Here is a 22,936-nt window from a genome sequence, read left to right on the forward strand (position 1 = left end):
GGGGTCATCAGGTGAGAAATTGGGGATCAACAGAGGTGAGGCTTAGAACCTCACCCTCCCTGTTCTGAGAGAAATCTTCTGCATACGTGGATGTTTTATTGCCCTTGTCTAGCTTGGATTAACACATAGTCTACAGGCACACACCTGATCATCTACATTTGCTCTCTTACAACACTAAACTATGTTTTCTACCTTTATGTTGTATCTACCTACCACTTCAGCATCTTATTAAAAATAATAAAGAGAGAAATGTGGTATCCACATATAAATCAAGTATAAAAATCAAATGTGTATTCATATTTGAACTGACTGTTTATAGTTCACAATGCATGAGCAAAACCAAAAGTTTCTGTGATGACTGCCCTTGTACTGTTCACCAGGTAACTTATTCACTATGTGAGAATTTGTTCTCCATGTAAGAACTTGTTCGTTATGCTTCAGAAGATTGGAGACTGACGAAAATTAGGCTTGGGGTGGATTAATGATTGTGCATTGAGCATTGACTCCCCTATACAGAATTTTATTGTTGTTAACAACCATTTGATCAATAAATATGAGAGATGCCCTAACAACAACAACCAAGAAAAAGTACACACTTCCAATTGTAAAATAAATAAGCAACCGGGATGTAATGTATAGCATAAGGAATATAGTCAAAATATTGTAACAACTTGGTATGGTGATAGCTGGTACTTAGAATTATCATGTATATAAATGTTGAATCACTGTGTTGTACACCTGAAACTAATGTAATGTAATACTGTGTGTCAACTACCCTTCAATAAAAAAAAATAAAAAATAAAATAAAATAAAATAAAATACCCTGCTATATGAACTTCAAAAAAATAAATTAAATAACTGGTGTTAATCCTAGGCTGAGTACACCAGTCCTCTGCCAGCAACAGGCATTACAAAATTGTGCTCAAGTATCAGGTAGTCCTGGCTTTGAGGTCAAGATCTTCCACTAGTGAACTGAGCTATCTTGGGCAGAGTATGTACCTCTCTGAGCATCAGTTCTTTTCTGTTAAATGGGGCTCCTCAGAGTACCTGCAATAGTACTGTCGTGAGGAAGTTGCCAAGGTGCCCGGGTCACAGGAATGCTCTGGAAATGTCTGCTCCAGGGGTGTAGGATGTGGACAGTGGTAGCTGCCTGTACCCTCCCACAGTTGGGCTCAGGTTGTCCACAGGTGTTCAGTGATCTGAATTTCAGACTGGCTTCTCCCCATTCCTACTCTACAGTATTCTGGAAGAGTCGGGGGAAGTTACCAGAGCAGAGTTAGAGCAGGAGAAAAGGGAGCAACAGGCCCTGTGTGGGCACCATGAGGACATGAGACATTCCCAGGGATGTGCTAAGAAAAATACCTGAGCCAAAAACAGAGGCAGAGTAACAGGGCACCAAGAAGGGAAGCCAAATGGTCCAAGAAAGCATGAGCATGAGCTCCTGCTTCCACCCAGCCACTGTGTGCCCCTGTCCTGAGGCAGGACGGGCAGTACTTAGTAGAACGTTCAGTTCAAACTGAGAACTGTGAAGGGGGCTGCCTTTAATGTATGGCCACTGCAGACTGGAGAGACCCAGTGGGTGTGTCATCAACAAACATGTACTTGAGCCTTCTGGCTCTTTCCAAGGGCAATGGGTGAGCACTTAACTTATTCTGGGTCTGGAGGTCTGATCTCTGCTCTCCTGAGGATCTGCACTTCTGCTTCCATCACAGATCAGTATATCTGACTTCCGATACATCTATTCATGTTGGAGACCCAGGTGGATAGTTCTTAAACCCTGAAACCCTAAGCCCCTAAATAAAAAACATAAGCCCATGCAAACATAGGATTGCCAGACATGTCAGTGCAGTGTGGAAAAAGTAGACTGAATTTTTTACTATAAGTATATTCTAATTTCATATGACTCAGATGATTTTAGATTTATAAATATAATGTCATCTTTGAAAGCAAGATATATAACCCAATCCCCACCTTTTCTTTTATCCTCCATGTCCCAACCAAGATTCCCAGGGGTCAGGCCCACTGATTGGTGGAGGCAATGCTATAGAGTAGGACAATTTGGGATGCCAATCCTGGTGGCCAGTGATCTATTGATTTACAAATGATCCCAGTTCCTCCTGGTTGCCACAGCTAGAAACAGGGAAGAAATAGTGATGACTAAGATATGGCTATAACAGTGGTGGCATCGATTACCATTTTGGAACACGTACTACATATTAGATACCATTCTATGGGCCATTCATGCCTCATCTCACTAATTTCTTATAATAGTCTGTGAGTAGGAACTATACTTATCCCCATTTTCAGATGAAGAGACTTATGGAAGCCAAGTGACTGACCAAGATTCCCAGCTACCTAACTGTGGAGCTGTCCAGGTTCATCTCCAGAACCCAACTAACCTACACATCTGTGGCTGATTAAAATCATCATTGGGTACCTGAGAAAAGTGCATTCCATTTCCGGGATCCTTTATTTTCAGTCTCACCACTCAGTTGCGATTTGAAGAGCATGTTTTTCCTGTACTTTCTAATGGATTTTCTTTATTCACTGGCTTATGCCAGTGCCTGATGCTCTTACCTTAGTAAAATGTCATGCAAGTTGCAGAGCCATGGGATCCTATCCTGAAATTAAAGCAAACACAATGTGACTTTTCTAGGTATTGTTTTCACAGAAACAGTTAATCATGTTTGAGACATCTTAGTGGTTTTGAGAGGGCCACACCCAGGCTGAGGTCAAGTCACCAGGCAGTTAGGCACAGAAACATTACAATGGGTTTAGGTGCCCTTATAAGAAGAGACCAGAAACCTAATTCATACTGTCTCTCTCTGTCTCCTACGCACTCCACATCTGCAAGCCAGGAAGAGGGCTCACCAAGAACACAACCATGCTGGCATCCTCATCTTGGATTTCCACCCTCCAGAACTGTGAGAAATATGTGTCTGTTGTTTAAGTCCCCTAGCATATGGTATTTTGTTATAGCAGTCCCAGTTGACTAAACCTCATCTGAAAAACCGTCTGAGCCTGGGGCCTTTTCAAGGGGTGATCTCTGACTACAGATTCAATTTCTTTAATAAGCATTATGTTATATTCAGGTTCTATTGATTCTGTGTTGGTAACTGCAGTATCTGAGATAAGAGGAAGAGACTACACATATGGACATCTTTGGACACTTTTGATTCTCAAGCCACATTATTTTTTTATTCATGTTTATGTCAAGCTTGATATATTTATTCACATCTATTTACTTACTAATTTCTTTCATCTGCTTGATGTATCCGTTCTCAAGAGAGGGGATTTAAATTCTTCCACTAGATTAACATTTCTCCCTTCTATCTTTGTGTATGTCAGTAAATGTCATTACTTTGTTCTTACTTGTAAATAAAATTCCAATTGGTAGAAAACTCCTGGTTGACAGCTATTTTCCCTCAACAGTTTGAATACTTACTTTAGTGTCTTTGGGCCTCCACTGTTGAGAAATCTCTCTTGATATACTGGGCAAAACTGTAGACTATGTATTTTCTCTTTGGTACCTTTAGGTAGGAAAAAAACCTGTTTGTTTTTGATGGTTTGCAGTTTTACTGTTCATCCTGTTTAAGATTCATTTTGCATATTTAGTCTGAGGACTCATGCCCTAGAAAAGTTATTATCTCTGAATATTGTCTTTCCCCACTTACTCTATTCTCCTTGGATTCCTTTTAGTTGTATGTGAGACTTCTCACTTTCTCATACAAGTCCCTTAATTTTTCTTGACTATTTTCTAATTCTCTAGCTCTCTTCCCCTAGTCCTTATCCTTCTACTTTCCTAGTTCTCTCTTCAGCTGTGTTTAAGTGGTTTAATCTATCTACTGTTTCACTTCTAGTATTTTTCATTCTTTTTCAAATTTTATTGTTCCTGGCTTCCATTTGATTCTGTTATGTCTTTTTCTTATAGTGCAGCCTCTTCCATTTGTGCTTTTACTGATTTTCCTAGTGGTTCATTTCCCTGTATGATTTATACTTTAATTGCAGGCTTATCTTCAGATACTTTCCCTTGTGGAAGTGCTGAGTTTTGGAAACTTTTCCATAAGTAGTTTCATCAATTCTAGACCAGTTTTTTAGTAATTTTTCAGCCTGGTCTCTGCCATATACTGTGGATTGGTATAGTAAGCTCTCTGGTTCCCAAGAATGACATTTTTCCACCCATGACCTACGAGAGAAAGCTAGATTCTTTGCTGTTTCTTGAATCCAGTGCATAGAAATATTTGTAATCCTCACTCAAAGGCATCCTTCACTTAAAGACACTATACAAGACCCCCAGGTGCAGCTCAATGCTTCACACAGGCTTACAGCCTCATCTCCCATCTCTGCAAAGGGCATCCAACACCTCAGCCCTCACCCTCCTGTTTATGCAGTTCCAAAACCTGGAGGAGAAGGTTATTTAGGTTTAATTAAATCTTGCCACTTTAATCCTGGCAGCTGAGACTTTATTTTTTTCTTTTGACATTGGTTAAGCCCTTGGCTTCCCCTGCCACTCACCCCTTGATCTTTCCATCAGGAGCCTTTCGAGTTCTCCAGCTCTGAGGACCACCTTTGGCTCCTGGATATCTCTCCTGGGCTCAGGCTTTGCTTTCCACATTTCTTATTCAGAGTAATTCAGTCTTCAGTAAGTGAAAAGCCATTCCCCAAGGCAAACCACCCACCAATTACTAGGACCCACCCTTCTCAGAAGGCAGAGGAGGACTATACATAGCATTTCCTTTTCATATCAAACAAATTGGGCCAGTATAGGGTTGAGGGTCCAGGAAGTTTTACTGATCACAGATTTTTCTTCTTTTGGTTTTACCTTCATGTACACACTATTCAACCAGAGACCACTTAGGAGTTCAATACAACAGTTACAAAATCCCCACAAGATAGAGATCAAACGACAACCACCACACCACTTACACAAATGATATTCTAAGTAACAGTAACTACATAATTTACAGAAATCATTGCCCAAATTAAAACTACTACAGTGTACACATATTGTAGTTCAAGTGTATTTAATAAATGAAACATCTGTTTATGTTAGCACTTGTCTGGTGCATTCAGTGGAATAGTATGTTTACTTGTAAATAAAGTCACAAGACGATGAGGCTTTCCAGCTCCAGATTTGCAAATCACAAACATCATGCTTTTGGGGAGATCCGTGTCCTTGGAAAAGAAGTGTATAAGCCTAATGTTTATTACTGGCAAGGTTTCTGAGACATCATACTAAAAAACCAGATGATCTGGGGAAGTCTGTGAGGAGAAAAAAAGTTGGACTTGAAAGTTTATTTATGCAACTTGAAAGTACCACTGCAATAGTGTTTTCTGGGCTCATGGCAAGGGGTGGGAAAGAAGACTGTAGGTAGCAGGAATAAGTAGCTGGACTTACTGAGCTGTGCAGCATTTTTTGATAGAAAATTGCCTATGGGGACAAGGTGCCAATTCAAGCACAAATTTGGATTTACATCTCCCTTCATCCATTCACAAATGTTTATTGTGCACTAAGGGCGACTCAGACATATCTGGTTGCTTTTTGTTCATACTCTACACATGATCACTCTGAGTTTAACTTCTAAGGTCCCATCTGAACTCTACATCTTTCTAAATTCCTTTCTTATATTCCTCTGGTGCTTTTCTACCATGTTCATGGACTAATGGGGGATGAAAGGATAACACTGTTTAGAAGATGATCTTTTTTTTTTTTTTTTTTACCTCTTGGCTTTGTTTTCTATAATAGTCCCTCTAATGGAAGGTTGCAGTAGAGCAGGACTAGATGGTCAAGGGCTTGAATGACCTGCTAGGAAGCTTGGACTTTATTGTAAGGGTGTTAGGGAGGACTTTGACAGATGAGCTCCAAGTTTTTCATTCATGTTTGTGAAGAAAGAGAGTGATCCAGATCTCCTCTTTAAAAGCAGCAGCAATTGGGACAAGAAGGAGATAGAACAACAAATTTACTGACCTCTGTGAATAGTTACTATGGGTGATACGATAAATTATGAAAGTCAAACATAAAGAGTCTTAGGGGAAAGACAGGGGGAAACAACATAGCCCAAATGAGCATCTCTGCCTGCTGGATCTGATGTTCAAGGTCATCTCATCCCTGATAGTCCCTGTGTGCAAGGATTGGTGTGGGGGGTGGTGTACCTCCAACCCCAGCCCAGAGCTTGGAGGTAATAGGCACAGTGAATGTTCTCCCAAGAGTTAAATGAGAACATCATGACGACAAAGATTCTTGGGGCTATGATTTCAGCGATCTGACGGAATCATCTGGAAAAGTGAAGTGTCTTCTTGAAGCCCAGCACTGCTAGGGGAGGTGAGGCGAGGGGCAGAAAAGAGCAGGAGGGTAGCAGCAAGGATGAGGGACTGGATTTACCTGGTTCAGAAGTGAACTTGAGACTGTAGAAGAATGAATCCATTTAAAAAAATTAATACCAAAAAAAAAAAAAAGGAAAGGAAGGAAGGCAACTCCAAAATTCACTGTGGAAGATGACACCAACAGTCATGTTGTTCATGAAATTTTTTTTCAGTACTTTCAAAATGTTCTTTACAAGGCAAGTATCACATTTATAATTAGGACAATTTTTATCAAAAAACTGTGTTAACAGACATTGAAATTGAAGCCTGTTCAAATGTCCCTGCAGGCTGCCAGGACAGCACTGGCCTGGCACACTGGGGACACTCACTGACTGGCAGCTTGTAAGTCCTCTGTTATCAGCATCATCATCCTCATCACACTATTAACATCATATCACAGCCTGGAGGGCCGGCCTTTCTAGACCAGTGCTGGCCAGTAGAGCTTTCTGCTGTGATGGGAATGTTCTTTCTGCACTGTCTGGATGGGGACCACCAGCACATGTGGCTATTGAACACTTGACATGTGGTAGTGTATCCAGGGACTAGAGTTTACATCTTATTTTAATTAATTTACATTTGAAGACTCAGGAGCCCTTGACATATTCAACTCACGTTCTTTCTTTTCAAACCTTAGCCTCTTGAGCACAAGAACCTCCACAAGCCCGCCTGGGACTCTTCCCAGGTGGGATCCATACGCCTTCCTTCAGACTCTCTACTTGATCTGCATCACAGTATCAGGAGGTGGGACTGGCTGCTGGGGTGCCCAGAGGGGCATGGGTGCCGTCCCAGCTGGGACCCACACCTTCATTCTTAGACTTGCTGGGCTCTCATAAGAAATGTAAACTATCTACCTTCCTACCTCCTTCTTGTGCTGCTTTTCTTCTCTCTGAAGTCTGGCTAACTTGCACTATTTCTCCTGAATATATTTAGTCACTCACTGTGTTTCTTCCAGTAACAGACAACCTTTTCTTCTGTCCAGTAAGTTCCACTTTGGAATGCTACACCCCCTCCCGCCATACATGCTGCCCACTAAACAAGCCTCACTTGTGAGCAAGTGGAAGGATGTTTAAATGCCATATTAAAATCTGTCTATTTGGGTTGTTTTGTTCTTTAAGTTTTATTCATACTTACCAAAGAGAGGAATAACACTGGTACAGTAACATTTTACATACTCTATAGCAATGGTTTATGTCACATAGACATGTATATATAGATGTGTTGTTAGCAACAATAAGAATTGATATTTACTGCATGCTTTGGGCACTCCTCTATGCACATTTTTGTATTCTCTCATTTAATCCTCCCTCTTAAGAACCCAATGAAATAGGTCCTGTTACCACGCCTACTTCACAGGAGGAAAGTGAGGCACAGAGAGACTAAGTCATTTGGCAAAGGTCACACAAGCCTAGTGGTGGAGCCAGGTCATGTATAGTATGTCTCTTATCTCTAGCATAACAGCATTATTATGTTTGAGTTATTACTCTGTATCTCTTTTATGGTTGCCTCCTCCTATCTTCAATGTTCAAATGTTACAAGCTTAATTTTGATGGTTCAAGGCTTGAACCCTTGCAGACTGAAGCTGCACTCCCAGATACACACTCGGTGTACACTCAGAGCATTCTAGAATTGGACCTAGTAATGATTTAGTGACTAATCCTTCAAGGCAGGACAAAGGGAAGAGAGTGAGCTACTGGGGGTGAGCCAAGGTCACCGAAAGTGAGAACAGCTGTGCTGGTCTTGGCCAGTTCTGTTCTGTTCCTGCCCTTTGGACACTTGGCACATGGGCCTGACTGGGGCCCCGGATCTTAGCTGCTTTGTGGACCTGGCCCATGACCCTGCCCTCCTAGTCTCTCCTGGGCTACAGCTGGTTATGCTGACAAATCCACAGCTTGTAACTCTGGTTTGTGCGAGACCCTCTGGGAAATGGCCTTGGTGGTGCATCAAGAATGAGGAGCTTTCATCCACCCATTCCTTCGCTATAATGTGCCACAAATATTTTCTGACACTGACTGTCAGGCCCTGGTTACACAATGGTTAACAGAAATGGCCAGTAATATCTAGTTGCAGAGATCAATATTAACCAAATCTCACACCATCAGATGCCAAGTTGCAGCTGTGACAAGCGCAATAAGGGATGTGGTGGTATGAGAGTCTATGAAGGGAGGCTTTACGTAAGTAGGTCAGGGAGAGTGTCCATGAGGCGTGAAGCATGAGTGGGTTAACTGAGAAGAGGGGGAGGAAGTGCATTCCTGGCAGGGGAGCAGCCTACTGTGAAGGAGTGACTAAAAGTGGCCAGGGTGGATCCAGTGGTGATAGGGCAGAGGTACATGGCACCCAAAGATCCTGGGGCGAGTAGAGCTTTCTGCTGTGATGGGAATGTTCTTTCTGCACTGTCTGGATTGGGGACCACCAGCACATGTGGCTACCACATGTACACTTAGTACCAGCCTGACCACGCACATTTAGGAGTTCAGGTGTTTGGTCCTGACCCTAGGACTGATGGGAAACTTCCAAAGTGCCAGGTCTGAACTGGCAAAGATCACTGTAGCTTTGGGGTGGATGCCAGACACTGGTGAGGACGGCAGGCTGACAGGACCTGCGAAGAGAGGATGAACTCCCATATGTATGAGGCACAGGGAGCCTCTGCTGGGATTACATGCTGCAGATTAAAATTCCACAACAAAGTGTCCTGGCAGGTTCTGCCCAAGCTAGGGCAGAAGACAGCATTGTGCCTGAGGCTAAATTCAGGGAAAAGTTGAGGGCCAAAGCTGACATACACAGAGGACCCACTGTGCGCCTGGTGTTTGGAGCGTGTATGTGAGTTATCTCATGCAGGAACCCGACTGTACCAAGCGCTCAGAGATCCCACCCTGCTTCTCCCAGCTGGAATACTTGTGTTGGAAATAGACAGCGAACGTAACCTGGTCATTCAGCGGTATCCCTTTTGCCATCTTCATTCGATTTTCCTCTGGGTGATAGTCATCTGCATCATAGAATTTCCATCCGAGCTTTAACAACAAAGTGAAAGGGTATATGTGACAGCCACCATGGTGTTACTAATACTAAGGGCAGGTGTAGAAAAACCCCACCTCTCTTCCCGAGCAGCAGCCTGAGGATAACCACCAAGGGCAGGAAGGCGGAGGTTTGTAATGCCACTTCACTGGCCCCACTCACCTGGCAGCCATAACTCCTCTGATCGGTTTTTCTTTGATCAGTATTTGTAATCACCAAGGAGAAAAAATGAAAATGCTCCACTGGGTTTCACAAGCTAAGTGGTGTCTGTGGTGAGTTTTACAAGCCACTACAGGCCAGAAGAAAGGCCGGGGACGAGGAAGAGAAGCAATGAGAGGACACAATGGCACTCGCAATTGGGAGGCATCAGAACAGCTTACCTCAGAGGCCAGCAGGGCACCCACGGTGGATCTGTAGAGAGGACACAGATGTTCAGATGACAGCCTTTCCTAACCTGCATGGTGCCTCCCTCCATCCTGGGATGCCCTGGGAAAGAGACTGCTGCCGCACCACTATTACACACCAATACCTGCACACTACTGAAAGCAGGGAGGCTGATGGTCTTGACTCTGGAGTCTAGAGCATGGCTTTAGTTTTCTCCAGGAACTTAAGTGAAATAATATTCCAGTCACCACTAATTTTTCTCCCCAAAAGCAATATATAAGATATGAAACTGAAGTTTTTGGCCCACTCTACAGATGCTTATTTTTTGAGAAAAAAATACTAAATGAATAACGTGATAAGATTCTACTGAGGATACTAGGTGGGGTCTGAGGCAGATGTAGCAGCCTCCCAGAACCCACACAAGCTTCAAGGAGCTCATAGAAGCATTGAAACATTGCTCAGGGGTTAAAAGAGACACACTTGTCAAATTAAGGCCACGGAGAATTACAGTCTGTTTCTGCCCTAAGAGGCAACACACTCAGTGCAAAGGGCCTCGGTCTCAAACCAGAGAACTAGCCACAGTCGCCTTCCTGCCACTAAATGACTGTGTTCCTATGCAAGTCATCTTTTCTTCTAAACCTGTTTTCTCACCTGCAAAACAAGGGGACTGAGCTACATTTATGTATTCACTACTCATTTCACTCAGTATTTCCTGAGCACCTACTAGTTCCCAGCATATAATGGTCAGCCCCCTGTACATGGTCTGAGCCGTCTTGAGGCTCACTACAGCCTAGCACCAGGGGTCATGGCTACAGGCTGACAGATAATTCATGATAAATGAAGCCCCTTCTTGCTCTCAGTTTCTGAAATGTTGCCCAAATGCCCATCATTCAACTTCCTGTATCCTCCTACCATTTCATCATGCCCTCTCTCCTGTTTTGTAAACCAACTCTGTAACTTTTTACTTGGATATTTTTATTTAATTGCTTCACTTCTTAAAATTAAACAAACGTGTTAAAGAAGGAAATGTCTTCTTTCCTTTACACAGGAAGCCACCATCAGTTGCCTTAAATAGAAGGTGACCAAAAAGGGGAATGTAATAAAAACAAAGCGCTGCAATTAAATTCTAGCTGGATACTGTTACCTACCAAGGGTCATCTCCCTTTTTTCTAAAAAAGTATCAGGGAGGTGTTAAAAACACATCTGTACCCAGCAGAGACCTGCTCCCGGATTTAACGAAAGGATTGAAGAGGCCAGGTGAAGGGGCCTCTCTAGTATGTTCACTCACATGTTGCTGACTAACCCTCCCAGCAGAACTCCATGGCTGGTGAAGCCAGAGCTGTGCATAACAGAAATCACACTCAAGACCAAGGTAAGTTAGCCAGGAATGCACATGCCAGCCACCATTCATAATCTCAAGGAAGAGCTAACCAGATTTGGGTGTAAAGACTGGCAGGAAGGAGAGTGAAGGAAAAGAAAAAGCAGGGCTTTTGTTTGTCCTACTCAGTATACATCAGTGACACAGAATAAAGATTGAGCTCAATAAATATTTACAGAATGCATGAATATAACCATATAAATCACATGGTTCACACTCACCATCACACTAACCCTCGTTCTGCTGGGAGGGTTAGTGTGATGGTGAGTGTGAACCATGTGATTTATATGGCTCCAAGACGGAGTACATGAATTGTCCCAGCCCACACACAGCCAGGCAGGAGCAGAACCAAGCCCCGTGGCTCTTCCATTAGTGTTTCTCTTCCTCACAGACCCCCGGGGTCACCCTCACTATTAACACTGACTTTTCCCAATTTAAGCTGGTAAACAATGATCAAAAAAACGGGAGAATAGACCGGAAGGTTAAATTCCCTTTCTAAAATGTAATCACTAACGTCCACGACCTCGCAGGAGGGAGCTGCTGCCCTGCTTGGCCCGATAAAGGTCGGTAGGAGGCCAGGACGAGGTTTGACCCTGTGCGTTGCCCCTTGCACCTTTCCACTGTGTTCTGACGAGGCCACTTGTGACCGCCCGAGCTTCTCCAGGGCGCAACTGGAACCTTTTACTTTATTTGCACCCGAGTAGGCTCCTCTTTACAAAGGGCTTTCATTGGAAAACCGGAGTGTCTGATGTGGTCCCGGGCTAGGCGCCCCGGGGCGAGCAGGTTGGAGCGCGGGGTGAGGGAGCAGGTACTCTCGGCCTCAGTTTTCTCATCTGCAACGGAAAGCGGGGGAACTACCCAGGGCCCTCCTGTCCCCGGAATGGCAATGGATCGGGCCTCCGCCGCGCCCGCGCCTCCTCCTCCTCTGCGCCCGCCCGCCCCCGGCCCTCGGGACGTACTTCCCCGAGCCGCTGACGCCCATCACAAGCACCGCTCCCGGAGCCCCCATGGCCGCGAACAGGCTCCTCCCTGCGGCCTTCCAGGCCGGTGCGCCCGCCTTCCCGGCCACTGCGGGCGGCGCAGCAACCTGAGCAGACGCCAGCCCCGCCCCACCGTCTCCGCTTCCCGCTCCAGCGCCCTGCTGGCCCGCCTCCTTCTGCCGGCCCCGCCCCTCCCGTCTCGCCCCGCCTCCGCCCCCGCCCCGCCTCCCCGGCCCGGGCCTGCGGGTGGAGCCTCCCGTGGTTCGGAGGGAGAGGCCAGGATCCCTTCCCCTGCAGTCTCACTCCCCGGGGTCCCTTCTCAACCGCCAGGAGCTTTGCCGTAGCAGGCAGGACCCTGTTCCTCCTCCACCAATGGAAATATTTTTATTTAGTTAAAAAAAATATTGTGAGGAGAATAAGCAGAAAATAAGTTCACGCTTTCCCACAGCATGAGGCAGTAAGTATCCATTCTCAAAATGATGCCCATATAGATAGATGGGTATAAATGCTATTTTATGAAATTGGGATCATGCTGTACACAGTGTTTTTTAACCTGGCATTTTGTCACAATAAACATAAAGCGGACTTTTTTGTGTCAAATATAGATTGGATCACAGTGGTGTATGTCATGGCTGTATGGCTCTGCTATTTTATTGGGATCCTCTTCCCAAGTAAATTACATAAGGGGAAAGAGCACGCCTTTGAAGGGCCCATTTGCTTTAAAACGTGCTATTGTCATTTAAAATATTTGATTAAAAGCATTTCCAACTACATTCTGCCCAACCTTCTTCGTTCCCCAAGTTCATATTACTCTGTGTCTTCGTAAACAATCAAGTGGACATGAAGCATTTTTTAAATGACTGTTTCAATTACCCCTACACTAACTTTGTTTTTCCCACTTAGCCAGAGAGGCAAGGCTTCAGTGTTCCTGAGTAGCGATGTACAGTTGAAGAAACTGGGACCTGGAGAAAGGAGTACCTTGTCTGGTCTTTCAGTTCAGTGATGGCCAATGAACATTTCCGGAACATCTACCATCTGCAGAGCTCCAAATATGGATATTCCCTTTGTGAAAATAAGAGGAAACCCCACTAAAATGGAGTCAGGAAACAAGAAGTGGGAGTTCCCACTTTACACAGCTTATGGGCAGGTCCTTGTATGAAGTGTGTGTCTGCTCTGCCTGTGGCAGGGAAAGACAAAAACCTGCTTCCAGTTCTACCCAACACTGGACCCCCAGTGATGGGGCACGTTGGCTTGTGGCTCTTTTCTGTGTCTCCTGCCCGGCTGATCAAGACACCTTGATCTCTGGCCAACATGCCTGTCCATGTGGAGGACCGAGGGAATGTTGGTCCTGTCTGCAGGAGACCCAGCCTCATCCATGTGGATGCGACATGAACCACAGTAACCATGGGACACTCATGCTGCCTTGATATGCTTCCAGAAGCCACTCTGACCAAGGCTGGCTTACTCCGTGCAGCCCAGAGACACCATGTCTGTACTTTGCCCAGCACTGCCCATGACTGAGAGCATGGCCCGCTCCCTAGAATTCCATGCAGGACACTGGGGCCCAAGCTGCTGCCAACTTGTCTTCCTGATTCCCAGGCCAGCCCCAGAAATGGAGGCAGGAAGGGAGAGGCAGCTGATGATGGAGTCTTTCTCTTTGTCCCAAGTCTTGTCAGACTCCTCTGAGCCCTGGAGGACCCAACCTTGGGCTGTGTCCTTGGGCCTGTTGGTCCACTTCCAGTAGGAATCCTACTGGGTCAGTTTGGTGAAAATGCCCACCCTTCATCCTGATCTGGTGCCTTGTCCTCTAGAGTTGATCACCCAGGCCTGACTTCATGGGAATCCTGTGGAGTCTGTGCATGGTAACCATTCAAACTCCCCATTTTCCTGCTGTCTCAGCACCCCGACAAACAGGCCGTGAACAGTGGCCCAGAGGCCCCTGTGACGAGGCAGCCGTGACACAAGTTCCCTTCCTACCCCCAACTTTGACACGGACATTCAAATGCATCAGTGACATCCCCCTGCCTTTCCTGGTGTACCCTACCCTGTCCCCCATAAAGGACCTTGTCACAGGTCCTCTCTGCATCCCCCTTGGCAAAACCGGCCCAATGACCCCATATCACCTGTTCTCTGGGACCTGTGATTGAAGGAAACCTTGTGTGTGAGGCTGGCTGCCCCCATCCCCTCTGGTGGCCGAATCTGGCAGACAAGAGCAGGTCCCAGCCTGTCCTGGAGAAGGTCCTCCCACACTCACCTACTGTTTTGTCACCGATGGCAGAACACGTCCCACATCCTTCTGTTTACGGTTCAGTCTCCTGCCTTATCAGGGCCAAACAAGAGGTAAAAAACTCAGGGGGCTTCCAGACCAGCAATACAGGTTGGTCGCAGCACACTAAGTCTCAGAAGGTGACCTGGAGCTACCTCGGGGCCCATAATGCTGTAATTATAATACATTTACATAGTGGTTTTGCCCCCCTCCCCAGGTTTCACTTAGGTACTTGTGGGTAAGCACCTGTGAACTAGAAATGTGAGAAACACACTCACTGGTCCAAATTCAAAAAGTGGACACGGAGACAAAGAGAACAGTGGAGAGAGGCTTTAATGACAGTCTTGCAAGATCGGGTGTCTGGTGGGCAGACACACCTGGGGAGTTTGGTGCCAGTAAATTATCTCCTAGTGCGGTGAGTCCCTCCCCTGGTTCCTCATTGGCTGAGTACTACAGGGTTCACATTCTTCCCGGACGCCTCCTAAGCCCGTTATATCTTTCCTTTACATTTGTTTTAATCTTATGGGTAGGTTTAAAAAATGTAAACAGGTATTGCCAGACCCATATCAATTCCCCCACCCCCACCCCCACTCTCAGCCTGAGCAGCTTCCACCACGTGGCCCTTTGTTAATACCTTACTGTTAAAAATGTTTAAACATCCTAGTGGGAATAAATCACATTTAGGTTTTATACTCTTTCCTAACAGAAAGAAGGTTATATATCCTGCAACTGTCAACCAACATGTAAAATTATTTAAGATGTGGGCAGGCGCTTTCCACCATTTAAAAAATTTGCCAAAACCCTAAAGTGGGGTGGCTTCTGGTTTCCATACAGCCTGCTTCCCACCCTTTACCAGAGTGTGATTTCCCTTTGCCTAATAAACTCCTGCCTCTAAGATTGTCCTAAATCTGTCTCTTGATTGAATTCTTTCCTTTGAGAAGACAAAGAACCAAGGTCTAAATGAACTGGAAACAACTTTCAGTAAACCCAGGCAGAATGAAAGTTCTAATTTTACTGAGATAACTCTAAAGACATATCTATTTTAATTCAGCCAACAAAACTGAATTTACTTTAATACCAAATATTTTTTAGATCATATGAACTTCTATATTTCTGAGAGTTTAGAATGCCCAATTCTTATAAGCACTTGTCTTCAAACCAACTAAAAGTAGCTCTTTCACAAATTAATTATAGAAATACCACACGGAAGCAGAAAACTATCTCACATTTACTATACACACACACACACAGAGCAGACAAAGATCTTGTAATTACTAGTATTTTTGGATAGGACATTATGGGCCCAATTTCCAAATACCTTTTTCTTTTTTTCCTTGTGTTAAGAAACTTCTCCCTAAAGTTTGTGCTTCAAAAAAAATGACTGTTAAGGACTAAATAAGGTGGGGGTAAAAATTTACATCATAAAGGCACAAAAAATGTGTCCCTATTTTCACCAAGGTGGAGTTTGGGGTATATTTGACTATTATTAGAGGTCTGGGGTATTTAAATTTTTTCCTTCTTGTTTTTAAGTGCAGGATAATTCTGTTTCCAATGTCCCAATATGAACAAGCATTTTGAGAAGAATAAGTGAAGTCTGAGGATTTAAAGATAGCTGGAATTTGAATTTCTTCCTGAGCCATACTTCTGCTTCTGTAGAAATTTTCAGAACAAAGACAGTTGTTTGTAATTTTCCTGAAAAACTTGATTGCAGCTTGAATATGAGGGAGCTGGCCCACCTTTTCAAGTAAAGTTGCTTCTTTATATGGGGAGATTTCCAACTAAGAAGGAAATCAAAGTATTTATGACTTTGTAATGACTGTATAAAGAGTTATAACACAAAACTCAGTACATAATTTCAACTTGGTTTCTACCAGCCCCTGAATATTGATTTCAGCTGATTAATTGTAGAAGGGTCTAGAAACAATTGTTCTCAGCTGTTTCCTGGGTGGTTGGAGGGGGTATGAATGGCCTTTATTCTTTGTAATTCTTCTGTAAATCTGGTAGGTATTCTTCTGAATAGGAAGAATAAGACCTGAAACTGCAGGTAAATAAGCTTTATAATTTAAATGATCTGCTGCTGTCAAGAGGACATGACCTCATTTTCTTGTTGGGGGATGTGCGTAAAATTGTAACATTTCCAGAGTATCTTGCCTGGCTTTAGTGTATTTGCATATCCTCAGGGGTGGAGAGAAGTTCATTTCCATGTCAATGGATAATTACCTGGGCAACTGAGGGCATGTCTGAACCTGAGAGGTTAAGGGGAGGGGCTGGCCTGCTTGGGGGCTTGCTTCCTTCCAGAGCAGGGAAGAGGGAAGAGCGACGGGATGGCAGTGGACTGAAGTTTGTAAGTAATAAACGGGTTTTAAACTTTATTTTTTTCCCTTTGACTGATTTCAGTTTTTAGAAGTATTTTCCCCCAGAATTTCCTCTCCCCAGGCTTACATCTGGCGGCAGTCAGCAGGGTGCCTCTGACCCCAAAATCTGTCATAATGGGTGCGACCTTTGGGAGGATGGTGGGGAGGCCCCAGCAGATGCAGTGGCAGAGGGTGCCATCACCTGTTATTATCCCCCCAGGTGTGGTGCTTCCAATTTGGGAACCCCTACTGGGGAATTGGTCTAGGGTAAAGTACCTCCTGGAGGGGTGGGGCCTTCCCCAGAACTGGCAAAGGGTGGAAACACCGGAAGCTGCAGAATTAGCCCTCCGGGAGTTGGAAGACTGCTTGGAGACCCTAGGGGGCCATGAGCAGCTGGCATTGTAGGGTCTCTTTGGAAATTCAGAGTTCTCTTTAGACGAAGTACAAAAATAAAAAAAGAACCATTTGAAAACTTTTTGTCACCAGCAAAAATTGTCGCTAACCAGTTAAATGAAATGTGATTCTCATGTCGTTAAGCTTCAGCCTTGGAAAACTCAGTATCTTCCATTACCCCCCAAATTGAAGGATTTGAGCAGCTAACTTGGTTAAAGCCAGTCCTGAGGATTAGAAGTATTACTTTATTGTAGGGTTCCAGATCTAGGCCCTGACTGAAGGTTTCAGAGAAAGGAATTATATCTGTAACCAAATTGATAAGGTTTATTACTGTGCTTTGCACAAAGTAGACTCTCAAAAATTTTTTTGACTTGGAAATATTGTTAAAGGTGGTGATCCCACTCCCTGCTTTTCCAGATGCAGCTGGGTTCCCTGTCTGACTCATATTTTACACTACTTAATAGAAACACAAATTTGGAAATAGTGTCACTGGCCCAGGTGGAGCAGTGTTAGGTGAATATGCTGATGCCGCAGTTCAGAGAGGCAGCAACCAGATATACTTTGCCTTAAGGAAGGCGAATACTGGATTTACAAAAGTGGAAGTGGTTGTTCACAGAAGAATTCACCTTGAAATTTTTTCAAATACCAAGCTCTCTTACTGTGTTTGTGGTTGTTTCATTTACACAAAACTTTTCAGGAACTTCTGTATTGTTTAAAGCAAGAAAGGTATATGTACACTGATGTCTCAATGAATCAGTCTGTTTAAGCACTTGTCAGGGCTTCCACACAGTTACTTACTCCGCCCTAGTTGGTCTCATTTGCTGCCATTGGCATGAACACCCAACTATGGCAGTTAACAATTCTTTCATTCAATTAGAACTAGTAGGCCAGTGATTCCCGATCTTTCTCAAGTTAGGACACCTTACCAGTGCTTATTTGATTTCATGAAACTTTTTCCTTTTTTTTCCTCTTTAAAGGAAAATAAAGCTTTATGACATATTTATTTTTTAAATAAAAGTTCTGGTAATTCTTTAAAACTTTCTGTTGTTGGTTTGGGTCAATGTAAGAAAACTGAATTCAATACCTAGTGGATCATCTGTTAATGCTGGTTGATTGTTTGACTATATGTGTGAATGAACAGAATGGACAGACCTAACCAGAACTTGCTGCTTTTACTTTTGTGCTCTGGGAATTAGCAGAAAGTACGTTTTCTAACAGTTGACTGTAAGTAACAGGAGAAGAGTAAATACTTTATTCTGCAGTATTTGAGGGAAAGGGACAAATTTTATATCAACCAACAGCTGCAGTGAAAAATACAACCAGGTTGTCCCCTTCAACAGGTGCTAAAGTAAATATAAAAAGGAATTGTAGAAATCTTATCAGCTCTCAAGCTTTTTAGCTTTCAGCCAACTTGAAGTGATATGCTAGGTAAATGTGAGCGTCTCTGACAGTACTTTCCTCCAGTGTAATAACTTTTTAGTTCCTGTATAGTATTGTATGTTATTTCAGCTAAGCAAGAATTAGGGAGTCAGTCTAAATTTTTGTAATGTTCCATGGATTTAAAACATAGTGAAAGGCATTCCATGAATCTCTGTTCCTACCCACACAGCTCTAATTTACACCATTTCAGAAAGCAGGATCTTATTTTTAATTTAAACTATGGTTAAGATGTCCAGAGAGAGTCTGCAAACTCCCTGAGATATTCCAGTATCATACAACCCTATAGACATGAAGGTTTTTACTATGTATGCAAAGTTTATAAATACTTGATCCTTTGTAGTTATAAGGCACCCAACTCTGCCTTTTGCTACAAACCTGTTTGTTTGAGTAAACGATTTGGATAAAAAAAATAATCATTGGGGGGACAGAGCCAAGATGGTGGCATGAGTAGAGCAGCAGAAATCTCCTCCCAAAACCATATATATATTTGAAAATACAACAAATACAACTATTCCTAAAAGAGAGACCAGAAGACACAGGAGAACAGCCAGACTACACCTACACCTGAGAGAACCCAGGACCTCGTGAAGGAGGTAAGATACAAGCCACGGCCTGGTGGGACCTGAGCGGCCCTCACCCCAGCTCCCGGCGTTAGGAGAGGAGTCGGAGCGGGGAAGGAGAGGGAGCCCAGGACTGCTAAACACCCAGCCCTAGCCATCCGCACCGGAGTACGGACACACAGTTCGTGGAGTGCTGGATACTAGGGAAACGGAACAGTAAGACCCGTGAGCAGATCCCTGCAGCCGGCACCCCTGGGACAAAGAAAAGTGAGTGCTTTTTGAAAGTCTTAAAGGTACAGGGACTCCACAGCTGGACGGAAGCATCCTGGGACACAGCCCAGCAGCTGGGAATCCCAGGGAACTCCAGGCACCCTAACCCCCTGGGTGGCAGTGCAGCTCGGAGGACCCTCATGGCAATAAACAGCCTCTGGCCTGTTTACCCTCTGATATGGCTCCGCCATATTGGAGCAGCAGACTGAGGCTGGCCACGCTCACAGCAATCACAGAGCTTAACTCCACAGCAGCCGGGCAAGAATCAGAGGCCCTGACTGTGCGTAGCTGCCCAGCACAAGCCACTAGAGGTCGCTCTTCTCCCAGGAGAGGAAGGCCACAAACCAGCAAGAAGGGACGTTCTCCCAGCTGACACATGCGCCAGCTCTGCACAACTACCTCTATCACCATGAAAAGGCAGAAGAATTTGATACAGACCAAAATCACAGAGTCAGTCCCTGAGAAGGAGATATACCTAACCAATCTTCCTGAAAAAGAATTCAAAATAAAAGTCATAACCATGCTGACAGAGCTGCAGAGAAATATGCAAGAGCTAAGGGATGACATCTGAAGGGAGATTACAGAAATGAAACAATCTCTGGAAGAATTTATAAGCAGAATGGATAAGATGCAAGAGGCCATTCATGGAATAGAAACCAGAGAACAGGAACGCATAGAAGCTGATGCAGAGAGACATAAAAGGATCTCAAGGAATAAAACAATATTAAGAGAACTATGTGACCAATCCAAAAGGAACAATATCTGCATTATAGGGGTACCAGAAGAAGAACAGAGAGAAAAAGGGATAGAAAGTGTCTTTGAAGAAATAATTGCTGAAAACGTCCCCAAACTGGGGGAGGAAATAATCGATCAGAACACGGAAGTACACAGAACTCCCAACAGAAGGGACCCAAGGAGGACAACACCAAGACACATAATAATTAAAATGGCAAAGATAAAGGACAAGGAAAGAGTTTTAAAGGCAGCTAGAGAGAGGAAAAAAGTCACCTACAAAGGAAAACCCATCAGGCTATCATCAGAAACCTTACAGGCCAGAAGAGAATGGTATGATATATTTAATGCAATGAAACAGAAGGGCCTTGAACCAAGAATACTGTACACAGCATGATTATCATTTAAATATGAAGGAGGGATTAATTCCCAGACAAGCAAAAGTTGAGGGAATTTGCCTCCCACAAACCACCTCTACAGGGTATTTTAGAGGGACTGCTCTAGATGGGAGCACTCCTAAAACTAAACATATCACCAGAGAAAATAAAATCACAGCAAAGAAAGGAGAAAAACCAAATACTAACTAAAGGCAAAAGATAAAATCAACTACCCACAAAAGCAGTTAAAGGAAACACAAAAGAGCACAGAATAAAACACCCAACATATAAAGAATGGAGGAGGAGAAATAAGAAGGGAGAGAAATAAAGAATAACCAGACAGTGTCTATAATAGCTCAATAAGTGAGTTAAGTTAGGCAGTAAGATACTAAAGAAGCTAACCTTGAACCGTTCATAACCACAAATCTAAAGCCTGCAATGGCAATAAGTATATATCTTTCAATAATTACCCTAAATGTAAATGCACCGAATGCACCAATCAAAAGACACAGAGTAATAGAATGGATAAAAAAGCAAGACCCATCTCTATGCTGCTTACAAGAAACTCACCTCAAACCCAAAGACATGCACAGACTAAAAATCAAGGGATGGAAAAATATATTTCATGCAAACAACAGGGAGAAAAATGCAGGTGTTGCAGTACTAGTATCAGACAAAATAGACTTCAAAACAAAGAAAGTAACAAGAGACAAAGAAGGATATTACATAATGATAAAGGGCTCAGTCCAACAAGAGGATATAACCATTGTAAATATATATGCACCCAACACAGGAACACCAGCATATGTGAAACAAATACTAACAGAACTAAAGAAGGAAATAAAATGCAATCTATTCATTTTAGGAGACTTCAACATGCCACTCACCCCAAAGGATAGATCCACTGGATAGAAAATAAGTAAGGACACAGAGGCACTGAACAGCAAACTAGAACAGTTGGACCTAATAGACATCTATAGAACTCTACATCCAAAAGCAACAGGATACACATTCTTCTCAAGTGCACATGGAGCATTCTCCAGAATAGACCACATACTAGGCCACAAAAAAGCCTCAGTAAATTCCAAAAGATTGAAATTCTGCCAATCAACTTTTCAGACCACAAAGGTATAAAACTAGAAATAAATTGTACAAAGAAAACAAAAAGACTAACAAACACATGGAGGCTTAACAACATGCTCCTAAATAATCAATGAATCAACGAACAAATTAAAATAGAGATCAAGGAATATATGGAAACAAATGACAACAACAACACAAAGCCCCAACTTCTGTGGGACGCAGCGAAAGCAGTCTTAAGAGGAAAGTATATAGCGATCCAGGCACACTTGAAGAAGGAAGAACAATCCCAAATGAATAGTCTAACGTCACAATTATCAAAACTGGAAAAAGAAGAACAAATGAGGCCTAAGGTCAGCAGAAGGAGGGACATAATAAAGATCAGAGAAGAAATAAATAAAATTGAGAAGAATAAAACAACAGCAAAAATCAATGAAACCAAGAGCTGGTTCTTTGAGAAAATAAACAAAATAGATAAGCCTCTAGCCAAACTTATTAAGAGAAAAAGAGAATCAACACAAATCAAAAGAATCAGAAATGAGAACGGAAAAATCACGACAGACTCCACAGAAATACAAAGAATTATTAAAGACTACTATGAAAACCTATATGCCAACAAGCTGGAAAACCTAGAAGAAATGGACAACTTCCTAGAAAAATACAACCTTCCAAGACTGACCAAGGAAGAAACACAGAAGTTAAACAAACCAATTACTAGCAAAGAAATTGAAGTGGTAATCAAAAAACCAACCAAGAACAAAACCCCTGGGCCAGATGGATTTACCTCAGAATTTTATCAGACATACAGAGAAGACATAATACCCATTCTCCTTAAAGTTTTCCAAAAAATAGAAGAGGAGGGAATACTCCCAAACTCATTCTATGAAGCCAACACCACCCTAATACCAAAACCAGGCAAAGACCCCACAAAAAAAGAAAATTATAGACCAATATCCCTGATGAATGTAGATGCAAAAATACTCAGCAAAATATTAGCAAACCGAATTCAAAAATATATCAAAAGGATCATACACCATGACCAAGTGGGATTCATCCCAGGGATGACAGGATAGTACAACATTCAAAAATCCATCAACATCATCCACCACATAAACAAAAAGAAGGACAAAAACCACATGATGATTTCCATAGATGCTGACAAAGCATTCAACAAAATTCAACATCCACTCATGATAAAAACTCTCAGCAAAATGGGTATAGAGGGCAAGTACCTCAACACAATAAAGGCCATATATGATAAACCCACAGCTAACATCATACTGAACAGCGAGAAGCTGAAAGCTTTTCCTCTGAGATCAGGAACAAGACAGGGATGCCCACTCTCCC

The 22,936-nt window shown here is 43.3% G+C and overlaps 1 protein-coding gene across 5 annotated transcripts in view; it reads right to left on the reverse strand.

Moving 5' to 3' along the window:
- The window catches only part of IDNK (IDNK gluconokinase), a 37,639-nt gene extending 25,393 nt beyond the window's left edge, over window positions 1-12,246 (reverse strand). The window contains exons 1-5 of one of the 5 annotated variants that reach the window (XM_057498550.1): window positions 12,097-12,231; window positions 11,751-11,970; window positions 9,756-9,786; window positions 9,285-9,371; window positions 2,578-2,621 (exon numbers count right to left, since the gene is read on the reverse strand). In XM_057498550.1, coding sequence (XP_057354533.1) covers window positions 2,578-2,621; window positions 9,285-9,320 — 80 coding nt within the window. In that variant the 5' untranslated portion in view covers window positions 9,321-9,371; window positions 9,756-9,786; window positions 11,751-11,970; window positions 12,097-12,231. Of the gene's footprint in view, window positions 1-2,577; window positions 2,622-9,284; window positions 9,372-9,537; window positions 9,653-9,754; window positions 9,787-11,750; window positions 11,971-12,096 lie in introns of those variants that run through there. The other 4 variants (XM_057498551.1, XM_057498549.1, XM_057498552.1 and 1 more) reach the window with 4 other exon arrangements.
- Window positions 12,247-22,936: the final 10,690 nt, after the last annotated feature.

Source organism: Manis pentadactyla, chromosome 3 (genome assembly GCF_030020395.1).
Source record: "Manis pentadactyla isolate mManPen7 chromosome 3, mManPen7.hap1, whole genome shotgun sequence".
NCBI lineage: Eukaryota > Metazoa > Chordata > Mammalia > Pholidota > Manidae > Manis > Manis pentadactyla.